At 61.5% G+C, this 17306-nt stretch overlaps 1 protein-coding gene across 1 annotated transcript in view; it reads right to left on the reverse strand.

The window, feature by feature from the left end:
- PCNX3 (pecanex homolog 3 (Drosophila)) overlaps positions 1-17303 on the reverse strand; it is a gene marked incomplete at its 5' end in the record, with an annotated part of 21083 nt that extends 3780 nt beyond the window's left edge. The window contains 31 exons of the mRNA XM_015568970.1: positions 139-369; positions 462-609; positions 896-999; positions 1136-1366; positions 2513-2766; positions 3415-3630; positions 3725-3783; positions 4165-4294; positions 4439-4547; positions 6190-6367; positions 6660-6804; positions 7594-7744; positions 7922-8014; positions 8120-8225; positions 8405-8514; positions 8681-8772; positions 9069-9179; positions 9281-9452; positions 9696-9728; positions 9981-10134; positions 10871-10992; positions 12632-12767; positions 13171-13261; positions 13713-13891; positions 13977-14100; positions 14595-15719; positions 15936-16031; positions 16131-16170; positions 16292-16391; positions 16635-16822; positions 17157-17303. Coding sequence (XP_015424456.1) covers positions 139-369; positions 462-609; positions 896-999; positions 1136-1366; positions 2513-2766; positions 3415-3630; positions 3725-3783; positions 4165-4294; positions 4439-4547; positions 6190-6367; positions 6660-6804; positions 7594-7744; positions 7922-8014; positions 8120-8225; positions 8405-8514; positions 8681-8772; positions 9069-9179; positions 9281-9452; positions 9696-9728; positions 9981-10134; positions 10871-10992; positions 12632-12767; positions 13171-13261; positions 13713-13891; positions 13977-14100; positions 14595-15719; positions 15936-16031; positions 16131-16170; positions 16292-16391; positions 16635-16822; positions 17157-17303 — 5175 coding nt within the window. The remainder of the gene's footprint in view (positions 1-138; positions 370-461; positions 610-895; positions 1000-1135; positions 1367-2512; positions 2767-3414; positions 3631-3724; positions 3784-4164; positions 4295-4438; positions 4548-6189; positions 6368-6659; positions 6805-7593; positions 7745-7921; positions 8015-8119; positions 8226-8404; positions 8515-8680; positions 8773-9068; positions 9180-9280; positions 9453-9695; positions 9729-9980; positions 10135-10870; positions 10993-12631; positions 12768-13170; positions 13262-13712; positions 13892-13976; positions 14101-14594; positions 15720-15935; positions 16032-16130; positions 16171-16291; positions 16392-16634; positions 16823-17156) is intronic.
- Positions 17304-17306: the final 3 nt, after the last annotated feature.

Below are 17306 nucleotides of genomic sequence, written 5' to 3' on the forward strand. Positions count from 1 at the left end.
GCGCAGGAACACCAGCTCCTGCTGCTGCCCGGCCCATAGGCCGCGCACACACTCCCGGTTCACCTGCGGGAGGCCACATGCAAGGGTCAGGGGGCTGCAGCAGGACAGGGGCCGGGTTGGGGGGTGGGCTAGCCCCACCTTGATGACTCGGAAGCTGAGGTGGCGCCGGTTGAGCATGATGATCTTGTACTCGTCGGAGGCGTCATCCAGGACGTGGCGCAGCGCCAGCAGCGAGGGCGTGTTGCTGAGGATGGCGCTGCGCCAGGCCGGGTCGCCCTCATGCGAGATGACCAGCCGCTCCTCATTGGCTGCGATGGCATCATACAGGGCGGCCGGCTCCTCATACTCATCTGGGGACGTGAAGTGGTCCTGTGGGAGGACCGGAGGGCTGGGGTCAGGGGCCCTGCCCCGAGGGGCTTCACCCCCACCTGCCCCCTCTGCCCGGGCACGCCTCTCCCCACCTGGTGAAGCTTGAGGGCCATGCGGACCCCGGGGGCCACCACGCGGTGCAGCAGGTCCATGTCGGCAAAGACCCACTCGTCTCTCGGGGAGGTGATGCGGAAGTCCCCCTTGAACAGGGCGTGCAGGCCGTACAGGAAGGGCTCCAGGCTGGAAAAGGAGCCGGGAGGTGAGCGCCAAGGTTCCTTAGCGCTGGCTCCACATGCAGCGGGCTAAGCCGAGGCCAATCTTCATGCTGGGCCTCAGTTTCCCCATCTGGTCAAGGAGGTCAGTTTCTGCCCAGGTCCCTCACAGGGTGGTGAGGAACAGACAAGGTCACGACTATGGGTGCCTTGCCCACAAGAGAGCCGCACCGAAGGAAGAGCAGAGGTGGCCTGGAGCTCTTCACGGAGGGGTGGAGGGGAGTGACCGGCCTGCCGGATCCGCGGGCACTCACCTGGCAGACATGCTGTGAGAGGCCGTCCCCAGGGCCCGGCGGCCCAGCACACACAGGCCAAAGCACAGAGTGACCAGCGGCGAGTTCCAGTCCTGATCCACGGGCTGCGGCACAAGGACCCCCATCCCCAGAGCCCAGCTCAGACCTGGGACAGGGAACTTGGGTTGGGGTCGGGGCTGGGACCCAGGCCCAGGGAGGCTGAGGGTGAGGGGAGGCCACCAGGGAGAAGGCAGTCCGGACCTGGCTGCGCCGGGAGGCGCAGTACTGGATCCACTCCAGGTGCACGGCGCAGAAGGAGGGCAGCGAGAGGCCGGAGAGGCGCAGGTCGTAGTCCTCGTCCACGCTCAGGGAGAAGGTGGGGTCCGAGTCCGCATAGCCGGGCGCCCGCACGGGCCGCAGGGCGGCCGAGATGCCCTCATGGCCCAGCCATGCCTCCAGCTTTGGCGAGCGGCTCACATAGTAGATGATGCTCTGAGAGGAGACGGCAGGCGTCAGGGCTGGGCCAGTGCGGGGGGCAGTATCTTAGCCCTGGCCGGGCACTAATGCAGGAGAGCGTGTTGGGGTAAAGGGGCTTCTCCCCGACACTGAGCAGGCCTGCTTCCTAGGACGCCCATCCCTGTCCCACCTCGGCTTCTGGAAGCCACACAGGCAAATCTGCTCCTCTCCCGTGGGCCCTGGAGGAGCTCGAGAAGGCGGAAAGCAAGCACCCCTCCTTACAGAGCGTCCCTGGGAGGGTCTTGCACTGTGGCAAATGCTTGCTTCGGAAGATGCCCCATTTGTGAGGGAAACTGAGGCTCGGACAAACCACAGGCCTGCCTAAATTTACACAGCAGGGCTGACGGAGGTGCGATAGGATCCCAGGACCTTTACTCTCATGATGCCATGGGGTCCAGATCTCAGAAGCCTGGGAAAGTCAGGCTGGGTTAGTGGGGCTGCCTACAGGCCAGTGGGGCCGGCGCACAGATCTCTTCAGGCAGCTCAAGTGTGACCGTCACAGGACCTACCCTCAGAAAAAAGCCATCCTGTGCCCAAAGTCAAGGACTACCGGACCCCTTAGGAGACTGCTGGTGGCTAAGCAGCGTTTGGGCACATGGAGAGGAGCTTTTGGAAGCCACGCTGAGTGGGGCCTCATGAGCTCCCAGTACATGGCAGCTGGAATGGAGCAGCCCCGTATCACTCTGGCTATGGGAAGGGGGTTGGACAGTCTGGAGAGGGCTGGGCTGCCCCCTTAACAAGAGGAAGGGGTACCAGGAGCCTAATGGGTGAGGAGGGCAGGATGGCTAGGGGGTCACTTTGGGCTCCAGGCAGACTGGTTCCTGACTGACCTTTGGCCTAGAGGGCATCTCCGTAGCCTGGGCCCAGCACAGCCCCCAAGGACCAAAAGAGAAAACCCTTGGGAATGCGGGCGGGCCTGGCACAGTAAGTGCTGCCCGCTGCCCTCAATGCTACTGCCCCAGGCGAGCCTTCTGAGGATGCTGAGACTGGCGTCCAGCCTGCACGCACTCGGAGGCCTCTGCTTCCCTTGGGCAAAACAGGCTCCCAGCAATCCAGAAGCTGGCACTCGGGGTGCTGCCGGCCAGTGAGCAGGACGCCGCTGTGCAGCCCCCGCCGCCGTACCTTGACATAGTAGGTGATGAGGATCTTGCGGAGGTCGAAGACCTGCAGCATGGAGGCTGCGTTGTTGTCGCTGATGCTGTAGCCCTCCAGCACGTACTTGCTGGCCGTCACCTCCCAGGCCAGCCAGCGCTGCCCGAAGGCAGCGTTGAAGGACAGGACCCGCGGCAGGTGGCCAGGCTCACAGCAGCAGCAGCCCTCGTCCTCCTCCACGCCCTCGGTGATGGCCTCCACCTCACGCTGCTGGCAGTACGTACCTGTGGGGAGAGGTGCCCTTCAGAGGACCCCCGGCGCTCTGCCCCCCTCCTCCCCGTGAGTGCGCAGGTGTGGCACCCATCACCCTCCAAACGGGGACGCTAGGTGAGTAAGTTAACGAATGGGCTCCTTTCTCCTGACTCCAAGGGCCGCAGCGGGGTGGGAGTGGAGGGCACAGGGCTCTGGTCCCTCGTTTAGAGGCAGACTGAAGCTCAAAGAGAAGTGGCTTTGCTCAGGTTCATGAGCTGTGCTCAGAGCCCCGTGTGCCGCTAGGGGCCTCTTCTGAAGCAGGCATCCAGTGTGTACGTCCTCCTGTGGGTAAGAGGCTAGTTCACCCACAGGGGTATGTGTGGCACCCAACCTGGGCCAAGCCCAAGGCCAGGGAGCAGGCCAGAAGGCACTGGCGGGAGAACCCAGAGCTCCAGGCCCAAGCCTTCACCACGCAGTCCGGTCAGTCACATCGGCCCCGAAGCCCAGGCAGGGACAGAGCTCGGCCAAAGGAGACCCTGCCGCCCACTGCTCAGACCGGCAAACCCAGGAAGAGTGCCTTGCTCAAGGTCACCTGGAAAACCAGGGCAGAGCTGGACTGGCCTCCAGCCCGCACACACTATGAAAGAGCATCCTGCGTCAGGCCAGGCCCAGCAGCTCACCCCGGAACTCAAGGCCACGCAGCTGGAAGGTGACGAGGCCATTGCCAACCTCGATGAGGTGCACCAGGGCATTGAGGTAGTCGGAGGCCAGGACGAAGCAGTCGCCGGGGCCGTAGTTGCCCCAGCGGCCCAGCACCAGGTCCCCACACAGCGTGTGCTGCAGCGAGCGTGTCAAGTGCTCATAGAAGATGGAGTTGAGGTTGTTGTCATCAGCGCCTGGGTCCCAGGACAGACAGACAAGTGACAAGTAAGTGAGGCTCCCTCCTCGGGAGACCCCACCTGAAAGCCCCCCGAGTGGCCGAGTACACACCAGGGTTCCTGTCCAGCTGTGTGACCAGGCGGGTGTTGGAATGATCCACACGTTTAGTGCTGTTCAGAGAGAGCGACAGCACAGTGGGCGCAGAGCAAGCGGCTCGGATGGCAATCCCCCTTGGCCCAGCCTCACGTCCGCTGAGCCCACACCCCTGCCCGGGCGGAGGCCCCGACAGCACCGTTACTCAGGAGGAGGCTGAGATTCAGGGGCAGGAGGGGACTCACCCAGGACCACACAGCCAGAAGCCCGGGGTGAGCCCAAGGCCTTGGCCTGGCCTGGGTTTTGTCCTCATCAGACCAACCACCTGCCGCCCACTATGCCCGGACTCGGCCGGCCGCAGGGCCAGCCGGCCTCCCTCCCGGAACCTTCCATGCCTCAGGCAGCAGCCCCTCCCCCCAGGGTCCCTCCAAGCAGATCCCGTCTCCCTGGTGACTCACTTGTAGTCGCGCTCCCAGAACTTCAGGGGCCGCGCGTAGGACATGATGAAGACAGCGCTGCCCAGCAGGGGGTTAAGAGGCGTGGAGAAGAGCGCTGAGAGCAGGGCCTGGACGAACAGCATGGCCGAGTCTGGGCACGAGTCAAGGAGGTGGCCAGGACATTGGACCCCCTTCCCCACCCCTCAACCCCTGCCAATCCATCCTGTGCACCCCCATCCTGAGCCATGGTCCTCTCTGCACACCCCACCCAGGCAGCGGGCGGTAGGCCGGGTACGTGGCACGGCGAAGGGCTGGGCAAAAGCGTGGAAAGCCGAGCCCCAGGTGATCTGCCAGGGCGCGATGTAGGTCAGCACGAAGCGCAGCTTGTACAGCAGGTCCCACAGCTGGCAGGTCCGAGGGGAGAACGTCAAAGACAGGAGGTCACTCACAGAGTGGGGTCTACCAAGTGCCCACTCAGAGCCTTGGGGTACCCCACTGGCTGCCCACATGGGAGTCCAGCTCAAGTTCACTCCCAGCCCTTTCTCTCTGGACGTGGCTCAAAGCACTTGCTACCATTAGCCACCAGCTGAGGGGGCATTTAAGTCGTCCAACCACTCGAGGAGCTCCATTGCAGGCTCCCTTCACAGATGGGAGAGCCGAGGCTCAGAGGACGTAGGGCAGGGAGGACTAGCTCAGGCCGTCTCTCGGTCAGTGATGAGGCTGGGCCTTGACTATGGCACCAAAAGTCTAGACCCAGTCACAGGCCCTGCCTCAGAGGAGGCAGTCGGGCTCTCCACTACCATGGGCCAGGCCGGAAAACCGGGTCAGAATGCCCAGCGAGTGAGAAAGGGCTCGGGCCGACGCTGCGGCACAAGTGCAGAGCCAGGACCAGTCCTTGTTCACTGTGACCCCACCCCCACTGGGGTGTCCTGCAGCCTGGCAGAGAAGATTTTTTGTTTTAATTCTTTTTAAAAATATATATTTTTGTTGATTTCAGAGAGGAATAGAGAGATAGAAACATCAATGATGAGAGAGAATCATCGATCAGCTGCCCCCTGCACACCCCCGACTGGGAATCGAGCCGACAACCCAGGCATGTGCCCCTGCCCGGAATCAAACCCGGGACCCTTCAGTCTGAAAGCCAACGCTCTATCCACTGAGCCAACCGGCCAGGGCTAGAGAGAGAAGTTTATATACACCCAGGTCCTAGGGCAGCTGTGGGCAAACTATGGCCCGCCGGCCGGATCCAGCCTGTTTGAAATGAATAAAGCTATTGAAAAAAAAGACCGTACCCTTTTATGTAATGATGTTTACTTTGAATTTATATTAGTTCACACAAACACTCCATCCATGCTTTTGTTCCGGCCCTCTGGTCCAGTTTAAGAACCCATTGGGCCCTTGAGTCAAAAAGTTTGCCCACCCCTGGCCTAGGGGCTTCTGCAGCTCAGCTCTTAACTGGGCTCCAGGGCTGCTGCTGGCAAAGGGCAGAGCCCAGAGGTGGGCGTCCTGAGAACAAGGCCAAGACCCACCTCCTGCTCACAAGGAAGGTGGTCAAGTATCACGATTCAGAGAAAGACCGAGATTCCAACCCTGGCTGGTGCCCAACCAGCGTGGCTCACTGGCTGAGCGCTGACCTATGAACCTAGAGGTCTTGGGTTCGATTTCCAGTCAGGGCACACGCCCAGTTGGCAGGCTCGATCCCTAGTGTGGGGTGTGCAGGAGGCAGCCAGTCAATGTTACTCTCTTTCTATCCCTCTCCCTTTCTCTCCAAAATCAATAAAAACATATATTTATAAATAAGAAACACAAATCCTAGTTGGTGACCAATTCTCTCGGGGACCTGAAGCAAGTCACTTAACCTCTTTAGACCACACCTTCCTCTCTGCCCCTCAAGAAGCTGCTGGGAAGGCCCACAGCAGGGCTGATGTGGGACAGCAGGTAGAGGGGCGCAGGCCCCTGGGAGTCACCCCCGCAACCCTCCACTGAGGCAGAGGAGTTCTGCTCCTGCTGCACAGCCCAGAGCCCACAATGCAGCCACCGGCTCACCTTGCTGCAGAGCAGGGACATGAGGAAGTAGTCGAGCAGAAAGCCCTGGGAGAGGCGCGGGTAGTCGAAGTGGAAGAGCAGGACCGTGAAGGCCAGGGTCAGGTACTGCTGGGGTGGACAGCAGAAGGCAGAGCGCAGCAACTTCAGCCCAGCCACGGTCATCAGCAGCGCCCGGCAGCTGGGGGTGAGGGGCAGGGATTGGGTCAGCTGCCTGGCGGGGGCTCAGGGGACACGGCTGTGCTGCTCTTTTGGGCCAATGACCCTTAGTCTCTGCCCTCGTGGGGTCACCCCCTTCAGACATATTTGGGAGACACACTGCTTTCCAAGAGGCAACTGCTCAACGGAAAGCGAGTGAGGAGCTAGGGTCCCCCTTTAGCTTGCTGGGCACTGAGGCAGGTCTCATTCCTCTCTGGGCCTCAGTTTCCCCGTGGATCAACGGGAATGTAGGTGGTAGGAGGGGGGGTCCTCACTAGAGGCAGAACTTGTCCGGGTGGCTGACCACAGTGTGGGCATCCACCGTGAGGGCGTTGAGCACCACGGCGGGGTAGATGAGGTACTTCTCCACACACTGCAGACCGGCGTACAGCTTCTCAAACCACATCACCTGGGCAGCACCTGCAACACAAGGCGCTATTGTCAGCACCCACCCCCCCGCTGCAGAGCCAGGACAGGTGTGCCCTCGGAGGAAACCTGAGGGAGGGCAGACCTAGAACGTGGCGTTCTGGATCCCTAGAGACTCTGGTGGGGGAGGCCGTGGTCTCTGCACTCAGATAGGGGTGAGGAGGCCTGGGCAGGGCGCGTTCAGTGGCTTCGGGAAGGTGCTCTAAGGCCTGGCCAGGGCTTCCCAGAGGCCTGCTGCAGCCAAGCAGGTGGGTGAGGCCCAACACAGTGACCCTGAGCTCCAGGGCCCTTCTGAAGGGGCCACTGCCACTTGCTCGAGCTCATTACAGCCACATGGAAATGCTGGCCCAGGGCTAGATCTTCCATCGTTTTATAAAAACAAGGCACGTGGGCCTCCGTATAACAAATCCAGACGTTCAATACAGGCTCCAGTGAGTTTGTTGCACCGCCCAAGTGAAAATGTGCACCAGGCAGACTTAGTCCACGGGTAACCAGGTGGTAATTCTGGACAAGAGGTCTCTTTAAGGCCCTGGAATTCTTCCATCTCCTTGGAGAACGCAGGGTGAGCGAAAAGGGAAGAGCAGGCAGGGTGAGAGCAAAGCAGGAGCCAAGCGGGCAGGAGAGGGCACAGAGGGCACAGAGGGCAGTGAAGCAGACGGGGCAGCCCAGGAGGAGGCTGCCCCCTGCTGGCCCGCTAAGCCGAGAGGACCACACTGTGACCAGCCAGGAAGTCAGGGCAGGTGGGTGGGGTGGAGGGGTCCCAGCACAAAGGCGGGCACTCACCGCGCACTTCGTACTGGCTGTACTCCAGCGGCTTCAGCACAGGCTGCGACAGGCAGAACCAGGGCAGCTGTTTGCGGAGTTGTGGCAGCAGGTAATGTGTGAAGAAGCCCACGGCCCCGGCCAGTGCATACAACACGAACCCCAGCACTGACTGCGAGAGAGAGAGGCCAGAGGCTCAGCCAAGGGGAGTGAGGCGAGGGGCACAGGGGGCCTGGGCACAGGCTGGGCAGGGGCCGAGGGGACGTCAGGCCCCCGCTGCTCAGGGCCCTCAGGTCACGCAGGCTCCTGCAAGAACCAAGGGGGAAGCGGGCGGCCTGGCCACACAAACCTTCAGGGCAATGAAGACGGTGCTGGCGCTGATGGCAAAGGTGAGCACGGCGATCACCACACACATCACCAGGTCAGAGTGCAGGACCTCGCGCTGCAGGGCCAGGAAAACCAGCTTGGGTGCCCGCCACCCAGTGGCTGACAACACCCTCGCTCAGCCCCCACCCCAATACTAGAGCCCCACACGCGGGCCCCTCACCACGGACTGGCGCATCTTGTCTGGCAGTGGGTCTGGGGGCTCGGCCCGGGCTGTCTCCAAGCTCCGCTCCTCCAGCTCAGGGAAGAGCTTGCTTCGGATCAGAGACCTGGGGGGTGAGAAGAATCAGGTACCCAGGTCTGGAGAGAGCCCCCTCCTCCCACAGGCCCCAAGGTCAGTCAGTGACAGGCACATGCACAGACCCAGACCCCCCCCAACCCTTGCCATGCAAAGACACACATACAAACACACGTGTGTGCACACAGACTGGCACATGCAGGCACCCACCAGAGCACGGTGGGGTCACTGCTCTGTCGGCTCAGGTGGTAGGACAGTGCCACCAGGAGGCCACAGAAGACGGAGAAGAGGACTGGGACGTGCTGCTCTGGCCAAGGAGTCTGGGGAGAGAACGCATGCTGGTCAGGGGAAGGGAGAGGAGGTGAGGAGGGAGAAGGGGATGCCACCCCCATGGGAGAAGCCATTGCTGAGCTAAGCCCAATACACAGCCCTGTCCCGACAACACCCTGGGCCTCAGCGTGCCCTCCACCCCACAGTCACCGCTACCTTGATGGCCCCGAGGCAGAAGCCGTAGAGCAGGGCAGCCGCCAGCAGGCTGCGGGAGAGGCTGAAGACTGCAGTGAGTGGGCTGGTGGCGGCTGCGAGGTAAGAAACAGCAGCTAAAGCCCGACTCCTACCTGCTGGCACCCCACCTCACCCTCACCCCGCTGCCCCAGAGGCTAACCTCCCTGGAACCCCGTCTCTAGCCCCTGTTCTGTTCCCCCAGCCCTGAGAGGCCTCCAGAGCTTCTGGCATTTTTGGGTTTAAACCACTTGCTTGGGGAAGAGAAGGGAGAGGAGGGGAGGGGAGGGGACAGACAGGCTCTTCGAATCCATGGTACGCTCCTGGGCCCCACCCTGCCCCCCAACCTCCAAGCCACCTGTAGGCACCATACCTGTGCCCCCAAAGCCGTGCATGTCTATCTGTTCCAGCAGGTACATGAGGCAGGTGTTGACTTGGGGCAGGAGGCCCAGGAGAAAGACGAATGGGAAGCACAAGGTAAACACTGATAGGAGGGGAAGTGAGGACCAGTCAGCCTGTAGGCTGGCCCTAGGTCCACCCTTTAGGCCTTGCTCCCCGGGCCATTGCAGCCTTGCCCAGTCTCACCAGTGGCCACGTCACGGGCACAGAAGAAGAAGGAGGCGGAGAAGAGCGTGAGGCCGTAGAGGGAGACGGGCGGGAAGGGCTGAGCCGAGCCCAGGGCATCCAGCAGCCAGATGAGCAGACAGCAGATGCAGAAGTAGACAGGCCGGCTGTACGCGATCACCCAGTTGTGGCCCTGGGAAGTGGGCCTGTGAGGAGCTGGGCCTCCCCCACTGACCACCCTGCACGCATGTGCTCACATCACACATGCACATGCACACTCAGGTGCCCCAGGCCTGGCCCTGGACCAAAGACAGAAAGCCTGGCAGGGGAGGGGAAGAAGGACGGAGGACCTGGGGCTAGCCGCACCCTCCCCACCTGGTCTCAGCCCCGCCCAGGGCCGGCCTCCGGGCACAGGGGCTGCTCCGCCAGGACTTACGTGCATGGGGGACGCCGCATCAGGCTGGACACTCTGGAAGAGATGGGAGCTACGTTGCATCGAGAGCCAGCACCCTCGGGGGGACAGAGGCCCCGGGAGCTGCTGAGTTCTACCACTGGGCTGTTATGAGTGACCAGGGAAGGACCCTAAACCGTACTGAGCCCCGGTTCTCCCATTTGTAAGATGGGGGCTGGCTACAGGGGGTTTAGGCATCTTGCCTTCCAGCTAGCTCACCTCCCTCGAGACAGGTCATGGGAAGGAAGCGGGGAAGGAGCCGGGCCTGACCTTCAGCAGGGAGTACTGGCAGGAGGCGATGACCAGGCAGAACTGGAAGACCCAGATGTCGGTGAAGAAGCCCTTTAGCAGCAGCAGGTAGCCCAGGAAGGCGACCAGGCTGCTCAGGCCGACGCCCAGGATGTTCTCCAGCAGCCCCCGAGTCCTGGGGAGACAGCGGGTCAGGTCACACAACCTCCTCAGCACTAATGGGGCAACAGGAGCGGGGGCAGAACCTGACCACACAGGCCCCTGTCTGGGCCTGTGCCCATGCCAGTCCTCATCCTCTGACCTCTGACCTCAGGGGCATGGCCAGGTTGCACCTGCTCCAGGAAGCCACCCTGTGGCCACCTTGTGTCCCAATCTGTGCCCCCTCTAGAGACTGAGGACTCCAGGTGCCACCACTCGTGGGACCTGCCATCTCCAGCTCAGGCATGCCACACGAGGCACACGGGCAGCCCAACGCACACTGGTCACAGAGCCGTGGGAAACCCAGAACACAGGAAAACAGGACGTGGGTGCTAGGCCGAAATTGTCCACACGGACAGCAAAGGACATCTGACTGCTCTGACTTTCTGGGCCTCAGTTTCCGCTGAGAAATGGGGTGACAAATAGTCTGTCAGCTTTTTTAGGCAATCGGACTCAATTTACCCAAATATACCACAAAAACAAATAGAATAATAGGCTAAACAGGAACAGTTTGTTTTGAGCAGAGCTTTGGGAGAGGGCATCACCCACTTGGCCATCCCTGTGTGCCCCAGAGGAACCTAAAGAAACCCCACTGCAGACTCATCTTCGGGGCACCCTCAGTGACCCCAGCAGTCAGGTTCTCGGATGCCATGATAGCCTCCACACGTTCACAGGGTCTGGAAGGGACTGGGGCTAACACGGCGGGCACTCACCGGTCCAGCAGGGCCAGCAGGGCGAGACGCTCGTAGCGCACAGACGTCCAGTGGCCGGGAAAAAGCCAGTACTTATAGCTGTGCTGGGCTCGGGGCGGTGCCTCCTCCATCAGTGTCTGCTCCTGGGATTCGTGCAGGGAGTCCTGGTCCAGCAGGTCAAACTGCAGTCCCCACAGCCGCGGCCATCAGCCCCTCGCCCTCTACATGGTCTATCACCCTTCCACCCCCCCTGGGCACACTGTACTGGTCGACCATTTCCCCCAGCACAGAAAGTCCCCACCTTCCAGCAGCCCCGTGGTCTGCCCCGACTCTCCATTGCGAGGGCCTCCTCATTGCTCCAGGTTCCCTGTACGTGGCTCACTGCCTGCCCGGGACCAGCTCCTGTATCTGCCTGTCTTCTCCCCTCGGGCAGCATCTCCTGCCCCTTCCTGGGCTCACTGACATTCACCTTGTCCCTCAGGACTCAGTGTAAATGCTGAGCCATCGGGGTCACTCTGACCAGCCCACCCTGGCACACACAGAACACTGGCCACGGACAGACCTGGTGCCAATGTCACTGCTATAACCTCTTTGACTTCTTGTGTTCTTCGTTCAACAAGTACTGATAGGACCCAAGCTTGGGCCTGGCTCTGTGCTGGCCCCGGGGATGTAACGGAGAGACAAAGACACGCAGCCGCCTTTGGAGCTGTCAGCTGTGCAAGGACAACGCTGCTACCACATATGAAAGTTAAGGAGAACCTGTGCATCAGGTAGAGGCACCTGGGGCTTCTGCGCGATGCCCATGGTCTACCTGTGGCCCCGGGTGCTAGATGCTCTTTTTATCACTACTCTTTACACTCTGAATCTCTGTTCCACGCATGCTTAGCACTTCCGGTACTAAGCCGACCCTGCAAATTATTGTCCAAATCAGGACACTTTCAGCAGAAGAGAGCACTGTCACTGCCGCGATGACAAGCAGGAGCAGTGTCCCCAAGCTCTCGCACACGGCAGGTGCCCAGGCAGGGAGCAGCAGTTATCGTCTAGTACAGTGGTCGGCAAATGCGGCTTGCGAGCCACATGTGGCTCTTTGGCCCCTTGAGTGTAGCTCTTCCACAAAATACCATATGCGGGCGCGCATGTACGGTGCAATTAAAACTTCGTGGCCCATGCCCAGAAGTCAGTATTTTGTGGAAGAGCCACACTCAAGGGGCCAAAGAGCCGCATGTGGCTCGTGAGCTACAGTTTGCCGACCACTGGCCTAGTAAGTAAGTTAACCTGCCCCTTCTGCAGGTATCACTGCTAACGCCCGTCATCTCCACTGACTACGGGTCCCTCCAGGATTAAGAAGATACTCCATGCCCAGCTGGCGTGGCTCAGTGGTTGAGCATCAACCTATGAACCAGGAGGTCATGGTTCGATTCCCGGTCGGGGCATATGCCTGGGTTGTGGGCTCAATCCCCAGTGTGGGGCATGCAGGAGGTAGCCAATCAATGATTCTCTCTCATCATTGGTGTTTCTCTCTCTCTTCCTCTCTCCTTTCCTCTCTGAAATCAGTAAAAATATATTTTAAAAAAAAAAGAAGAAGAAGAAGATACTCCAGCTGCATTTGCTAAATAAGCAACGCCCTGAACCATTCAGATCCAGGCACCGTGCCAGCCATCAAAGGCCAGAACAGACACCGTAAGGCCCCTGGAGCCCTCACTCTGCCGCCTGTCCCTCCTGGTGGCTGGGGGAGGGCTTGGTGTCTCCCCCACCCCATTGCCCCCTCCTACAGGTCCTCACCTCCGGGATCTCCAGGGGCACTCGGCGCACCTGCATGCCCTGCAGAACCACGGGCCTCGGCTGCAGCAGGTTCAGGCCACCAGCCACCTCAGGGACATCAGCCGAGTGGAAGCTGGAGGAATGTGAGTGGCGGTCCCTGTGGAAACCACAGCCACGTGGGTCAGGGCCATGGGCACAGGGCGGGGTTGAGGCCAACACCAGGCCATAACTGGAGGGGCTCCTCATATCAGAAAAAGAACAGAATAGGGGTTCCAGAGGGGGCAGGTGGCCCTGAGTTCCTGGAAGACCCTGGAAGCCTCCTGCGTAGCAGTCTCATGGAGCCAGGGACCCAAGAGATCCTTGTAGGCCTGCCCTTCACTGCCCCCACCTAAGGTTCTGAACTGCCCCTTCCCTCCCCAACCCAGTAATCGGAGACACGGGAGACACGCAGAGCCACCTCCCCGCCCACCTGGGCCTCCAGTTCAGCCCTGGAGAGAAAACTTCCCAGAAAGGGCCGCCCACCAGCTGCGGGCCCAGGAGAGCTCAGTGGGGAGTCTCACCAGGTCCCATTGGCTGCCTGCTCCCCCTGCTGCCCTACGGGGTTTTCGTAGCCGCCTCCAGCCAGCCCGAAGGTGTAGGAACGCCGCACGCCTGGAGCAGGGTGTGGGACATTTGGCAACATGTCACAGACAGGAGCATCAAGGCCCGACCCACGTGGGCACCAAGGCCTTCGAGAGAACTCTGTGCTATGTCCCCTACCCAGCCCCCGAGGACAAGAGCAGGAGAAGGGAGGGCCTCTCCTGGGCCTTGCACTCAGGCACCCGGGTGTGGATCCCGTTCTACCACTGACTTAGCCTCTGACTTCGGGCTGTGCCTCAGTTTCCTCGTCAGCAGACCGGGTATAACGAGACCATCCACACCCCAGAGAGGCTGCAGGTGGCCATGCAGGTAAGGCGCTCGCCAGAGGGCCAGACGGAGGATGTGCCTGACGGCGAGCACTGCTGCTGGGCTGACCAAGACCCCCAGCAGGAGAGGGGGCACTGGGCTGGCTGGAGTCAGAGGCTGGGCCTACGGGGTTCTCAGGACTCGGGGAGGGGCTCACCGCTCTCATCGTAAAAGTAGTGCACAGCCCCCTCCGAGGTGTCATCAAAGGTGCAGGCCTCGTGCACGTTGGCGCCAGCGCGAGTGAGCAGCAACGAGGAAGCGAAGTGCAGGGCGGAGGGCAGCGTCAGGGCCCGCGAGTGGGAGGAAGCCCGGCCCCGCTGAGCTTCGTGCAGGCTGCTGGGGAGGGTCAGTCGGGGGTCAGCACCCCCTAGAGCCAGCTGGCCCCTGGCCCGCCGCCCTCGGACCGGTGGCAGGAGCTCACCTAGGGGGCGAGCCCATGACAGATGCTGGAGGAGTGGGGTTACTGCCTGCGTTGTGGCGCCTCCGGATGGCCTGGGTCCGCCTCACATTGCTCGAGTGGTCCCGCTTTCCCGTCTCCTCGGCTGCTGCCCAGAGAGAGAGCCCGAGTATAAGTGACAGTGGCTTGGACAGAGCTGGAGGGGGGTGCGGGGGGCAGGCGCTCCTGCCTGGAGATAAGTTCAGGTCTAGTCCAACCATGCCCTGGCTGTAGAGCCCAGTGAGGTCACCAACCACTCATGCCAGTTTCTACATCTCAGAGTAAGGACAGTATGATCTGCCCTGCCCCACTGGTGATCCAGGATGACGGATGTGACTGAGAGTCCTCAGGGGCAGAGGTTTCAGGTACGAGCTGCAGCACCGAGGGCAAGGTGCCCGAGGTCTCTGCCTGTCTTCCCATGGCTGCAGCCCTGCTTACCTGAGGGACTTGGCAGACAATGTCACTCAGGCGCTGAGTTCACGTCCATCTGCTGCCTGAGACAGGCTGAGCTGCCTGGCCAGGCCCGAGACTCCCACCTGCCCCTTGCCGAACCCAAGCCTCTAGCCAGCTCAGCACCCACCCAGCCCTGGAGCTGGCACTTACCTCCGCCAACAGCACCTTCCTCCTGCAGCTCCCCCCGCCAACCAGGTTGGTTGGCAGCAGGTCCCCGGTGGGCCTCAGCAGCCAGCACAGTGGGCTCCCCAGCAGCCAGCTCCACCCCTGCCTGGGCCTCCAGCTCAGCCTTGGAGCCAGCCAGGGGGGCCCTCAAGACATCACCCCCCGCCCCATCCATGCTCAGCACACGGGCATGTGTTTTGGCGCTGGCAGTACTAGGCGTCCGCTGAGTCCCATAGGGCCGCTTAGGGGGCACAGCAGTCCCTTCCTCAGCCCCATGAGGGGCCCGTCGCTTCCGAGGACCCCCTGCCGCGCCCCGGGAGCTCTCTGGGGAATAGCAGGACGAAGAGGAGCTGTCGGTACTATAGCGGCGCTGAGATCTGAGACTGGAGGCCGGGCTCAGCTCACTGCCCTCGCTGGTGTCTTCATCTTCAAAGAAGCCCCCACCTTCCAGCAGGGGCCTCCGAGGGGCATGGCCAGGTGGGGAGTGTCTGCGCACGGGTGGCCGCCGTTTGCTAGGCCGAAGCAGGGCCAAGTCCTTGGGCCGCACAACCAGGAGCGGCTCAGCTGGGCCTGGTGGTGTCCCTGCTCCTATGACTGTGTCAAAAGAACGCAGTGTGTCATCTGAGGGGACTCCAGCATCTGGTGAGGCTGGCAGCTCAGCTTCAGAGGGTGGGTCTGTGTCGCTGCCCTCAGGGGCTTGCCCACCAGGGGGGCTGTCCAGGTGGGTTGAGTTGGTCTTCTCACTCTTGAAGCTGCTCAATGTCTCCCTGTCGGTGCCACTAAAGCAGGAATCTGAGGAGCCAGCTTTCTGGGGCAGGGGCTCCCCTGAGCCCCGCCGGTCCAGGGGCTGGTAGCCACCTACTCCCCGGCGTTGTTCCCGGCGACTGCTGGTCCTCACCAGGGCCCGGTCAGGCCGAGACAGGGTCAGGAAGCTCTTGCTCAGCTCCTGGCTGAGGCTCCCCTTCAGTAGGGGACTCATAGGAGTGTCAGCAAGGCTGCTCCCACTCCAGGGGACTCCATCTCCAGCCAGGGGAGAGCGGTCGGAAGAGTCCGTGCTGGGGAGAGAGGGGTCTGGGGCAGCGCCCAGGGGCGTCTGGGGAAGGTCTCCAACTGTCAAAAGAAAGGAAGGCAGGTGAGTGACGGACGCATTGCAAAAGGAACATGTGGCTCAGGGATCTATGGCCCGTGCTTCCTCTGAGAGCCCAGCTGGGGTAGGACCCTGAGAAGGCCCCATCCAGAACAAAGAAAGCACCAGGGAAGCCAAGTTGGCGTGACTCTAAGACAAGACAGTCTTCCCCAAGCCCCTGCCACAGTAAGCCCACTCACTCAGTTTCTCCTGTGAGCTTAACTTTAGCATCTCTCGATCGGCTGAGGTCACGATCACGTTGTTGCTGCCCTGCTCCCGCACCAGCTCCTTGATGTCTGCAACCATGGCCCCAAAGGCATCAGGAGGACCCCAGGGCAGCTGCCCGCCACCCCGTTCCACACCACCACCTTCAGCCCTGAGCAGCAGCCACCTACCTCTGAGGGGCCCGGAGTCCTCCATCCGGGGAAGCAACTCCTGAGCAGATGGAGAAAGATGTGAAGGAGCAGACAGGACAGGAAGTGAGCCCAGGACCTACCCATGGTGGGGAGGGCTCCCAGGAGAGGAGTAGGAGAGGCTGAAGGCTGGGATCACTCACCGAGACCTGGTTGAAGCCAAACACGGAATGCTGGGAGCTACAACGTACTGGGGGGGTGGAACTCACTTTCCGAAACACTGTCATCTCCACTCCAGGGTCCCTGAAAGCGGAAAAGAGCATCAGCTGTGAGCTAACCTACCCTCTTTACATAGTACTTCCTCTGCCTTCCCCATCACTTCTCACTTCTCAAGCATTCCTTCACAATTCCAGGGCCAACCACAGAACCAGGACTGACAGCTCATGGAGCCAGTGTTCCCTAGGCCCCTCCTCCGCCCTCCAATGCTCAGGCCCAGGCACCAAGAAGCCTTCCATCCCCAACCGAGCCCCGCCCTGCCCCGCCCACCTGAGCAGATTGCTGTCCCCCTGGGCAGGCTCCTCCTCCGGCTCCCCCAGGGTCGAGGTGCGCTTCTCCACAATCTCGCCCTGGTCGAACATGGCATGCAGCCGGTAGTTCACAGTCTTGATGGTAGTGAAGATGACAGCCACCACAAGGCAGTACACACCGGCCACCATCAAGCTGGGGGGCAGGACCTGGAGATGTCAGCAAGAGCGAGTCAATAGCCCTAGCCGCGCCGGACGCTCGGACTCACCCATTCGCAGGAGGCATCGCCATCCCTCAGTGAAACTAGTGAAAATGCCTTGCCGGGGCCCTGTCTCCTAACTCAGGAAATTACACGAGGTGCTCAAGGTCACCAGCCCAGCAAAGGGAGGCTGTGACTGCTTCTCCACGCGCCCCAAACTCTGCGGAGATTCCCCTCTGGCACCCAGGGCGCCGCCCCGGACCCCTGCCGGGCTGCCAACCCTCCGCGACATCCGCCTTCACTTTCGCCGCGGGAGTTACAGGTCGGCGGTGGCCGTGTCTCACCATGTACAGCAGGAAGGGGAAGGTGAGCAGGAAGATCCAGACGTAGAGGTGGAAGCAGTTGGAGAAGGTGCTCTGGTGCGGGTCGAAGAACCAACCGCCGGTGAGCGAGGCCCACACCCCCTGGCGCAGGATCTGTAACACCTGCGACCC

Source organism: Myotis davidii, unplaced genomic scaffold, assembly GCF_000327345.1.
Source record: "Myotis davidii unplaced genomic scaffold, ASM32734v1 scaffold425, whole genome shotgun sequence".
Classification (NCBI taxonomy): Eukaryota; Metazoa; Chordata; class Mammalia; order Chiroptera; family Vespertilionidae; genus Myotis; species Myotis davidii.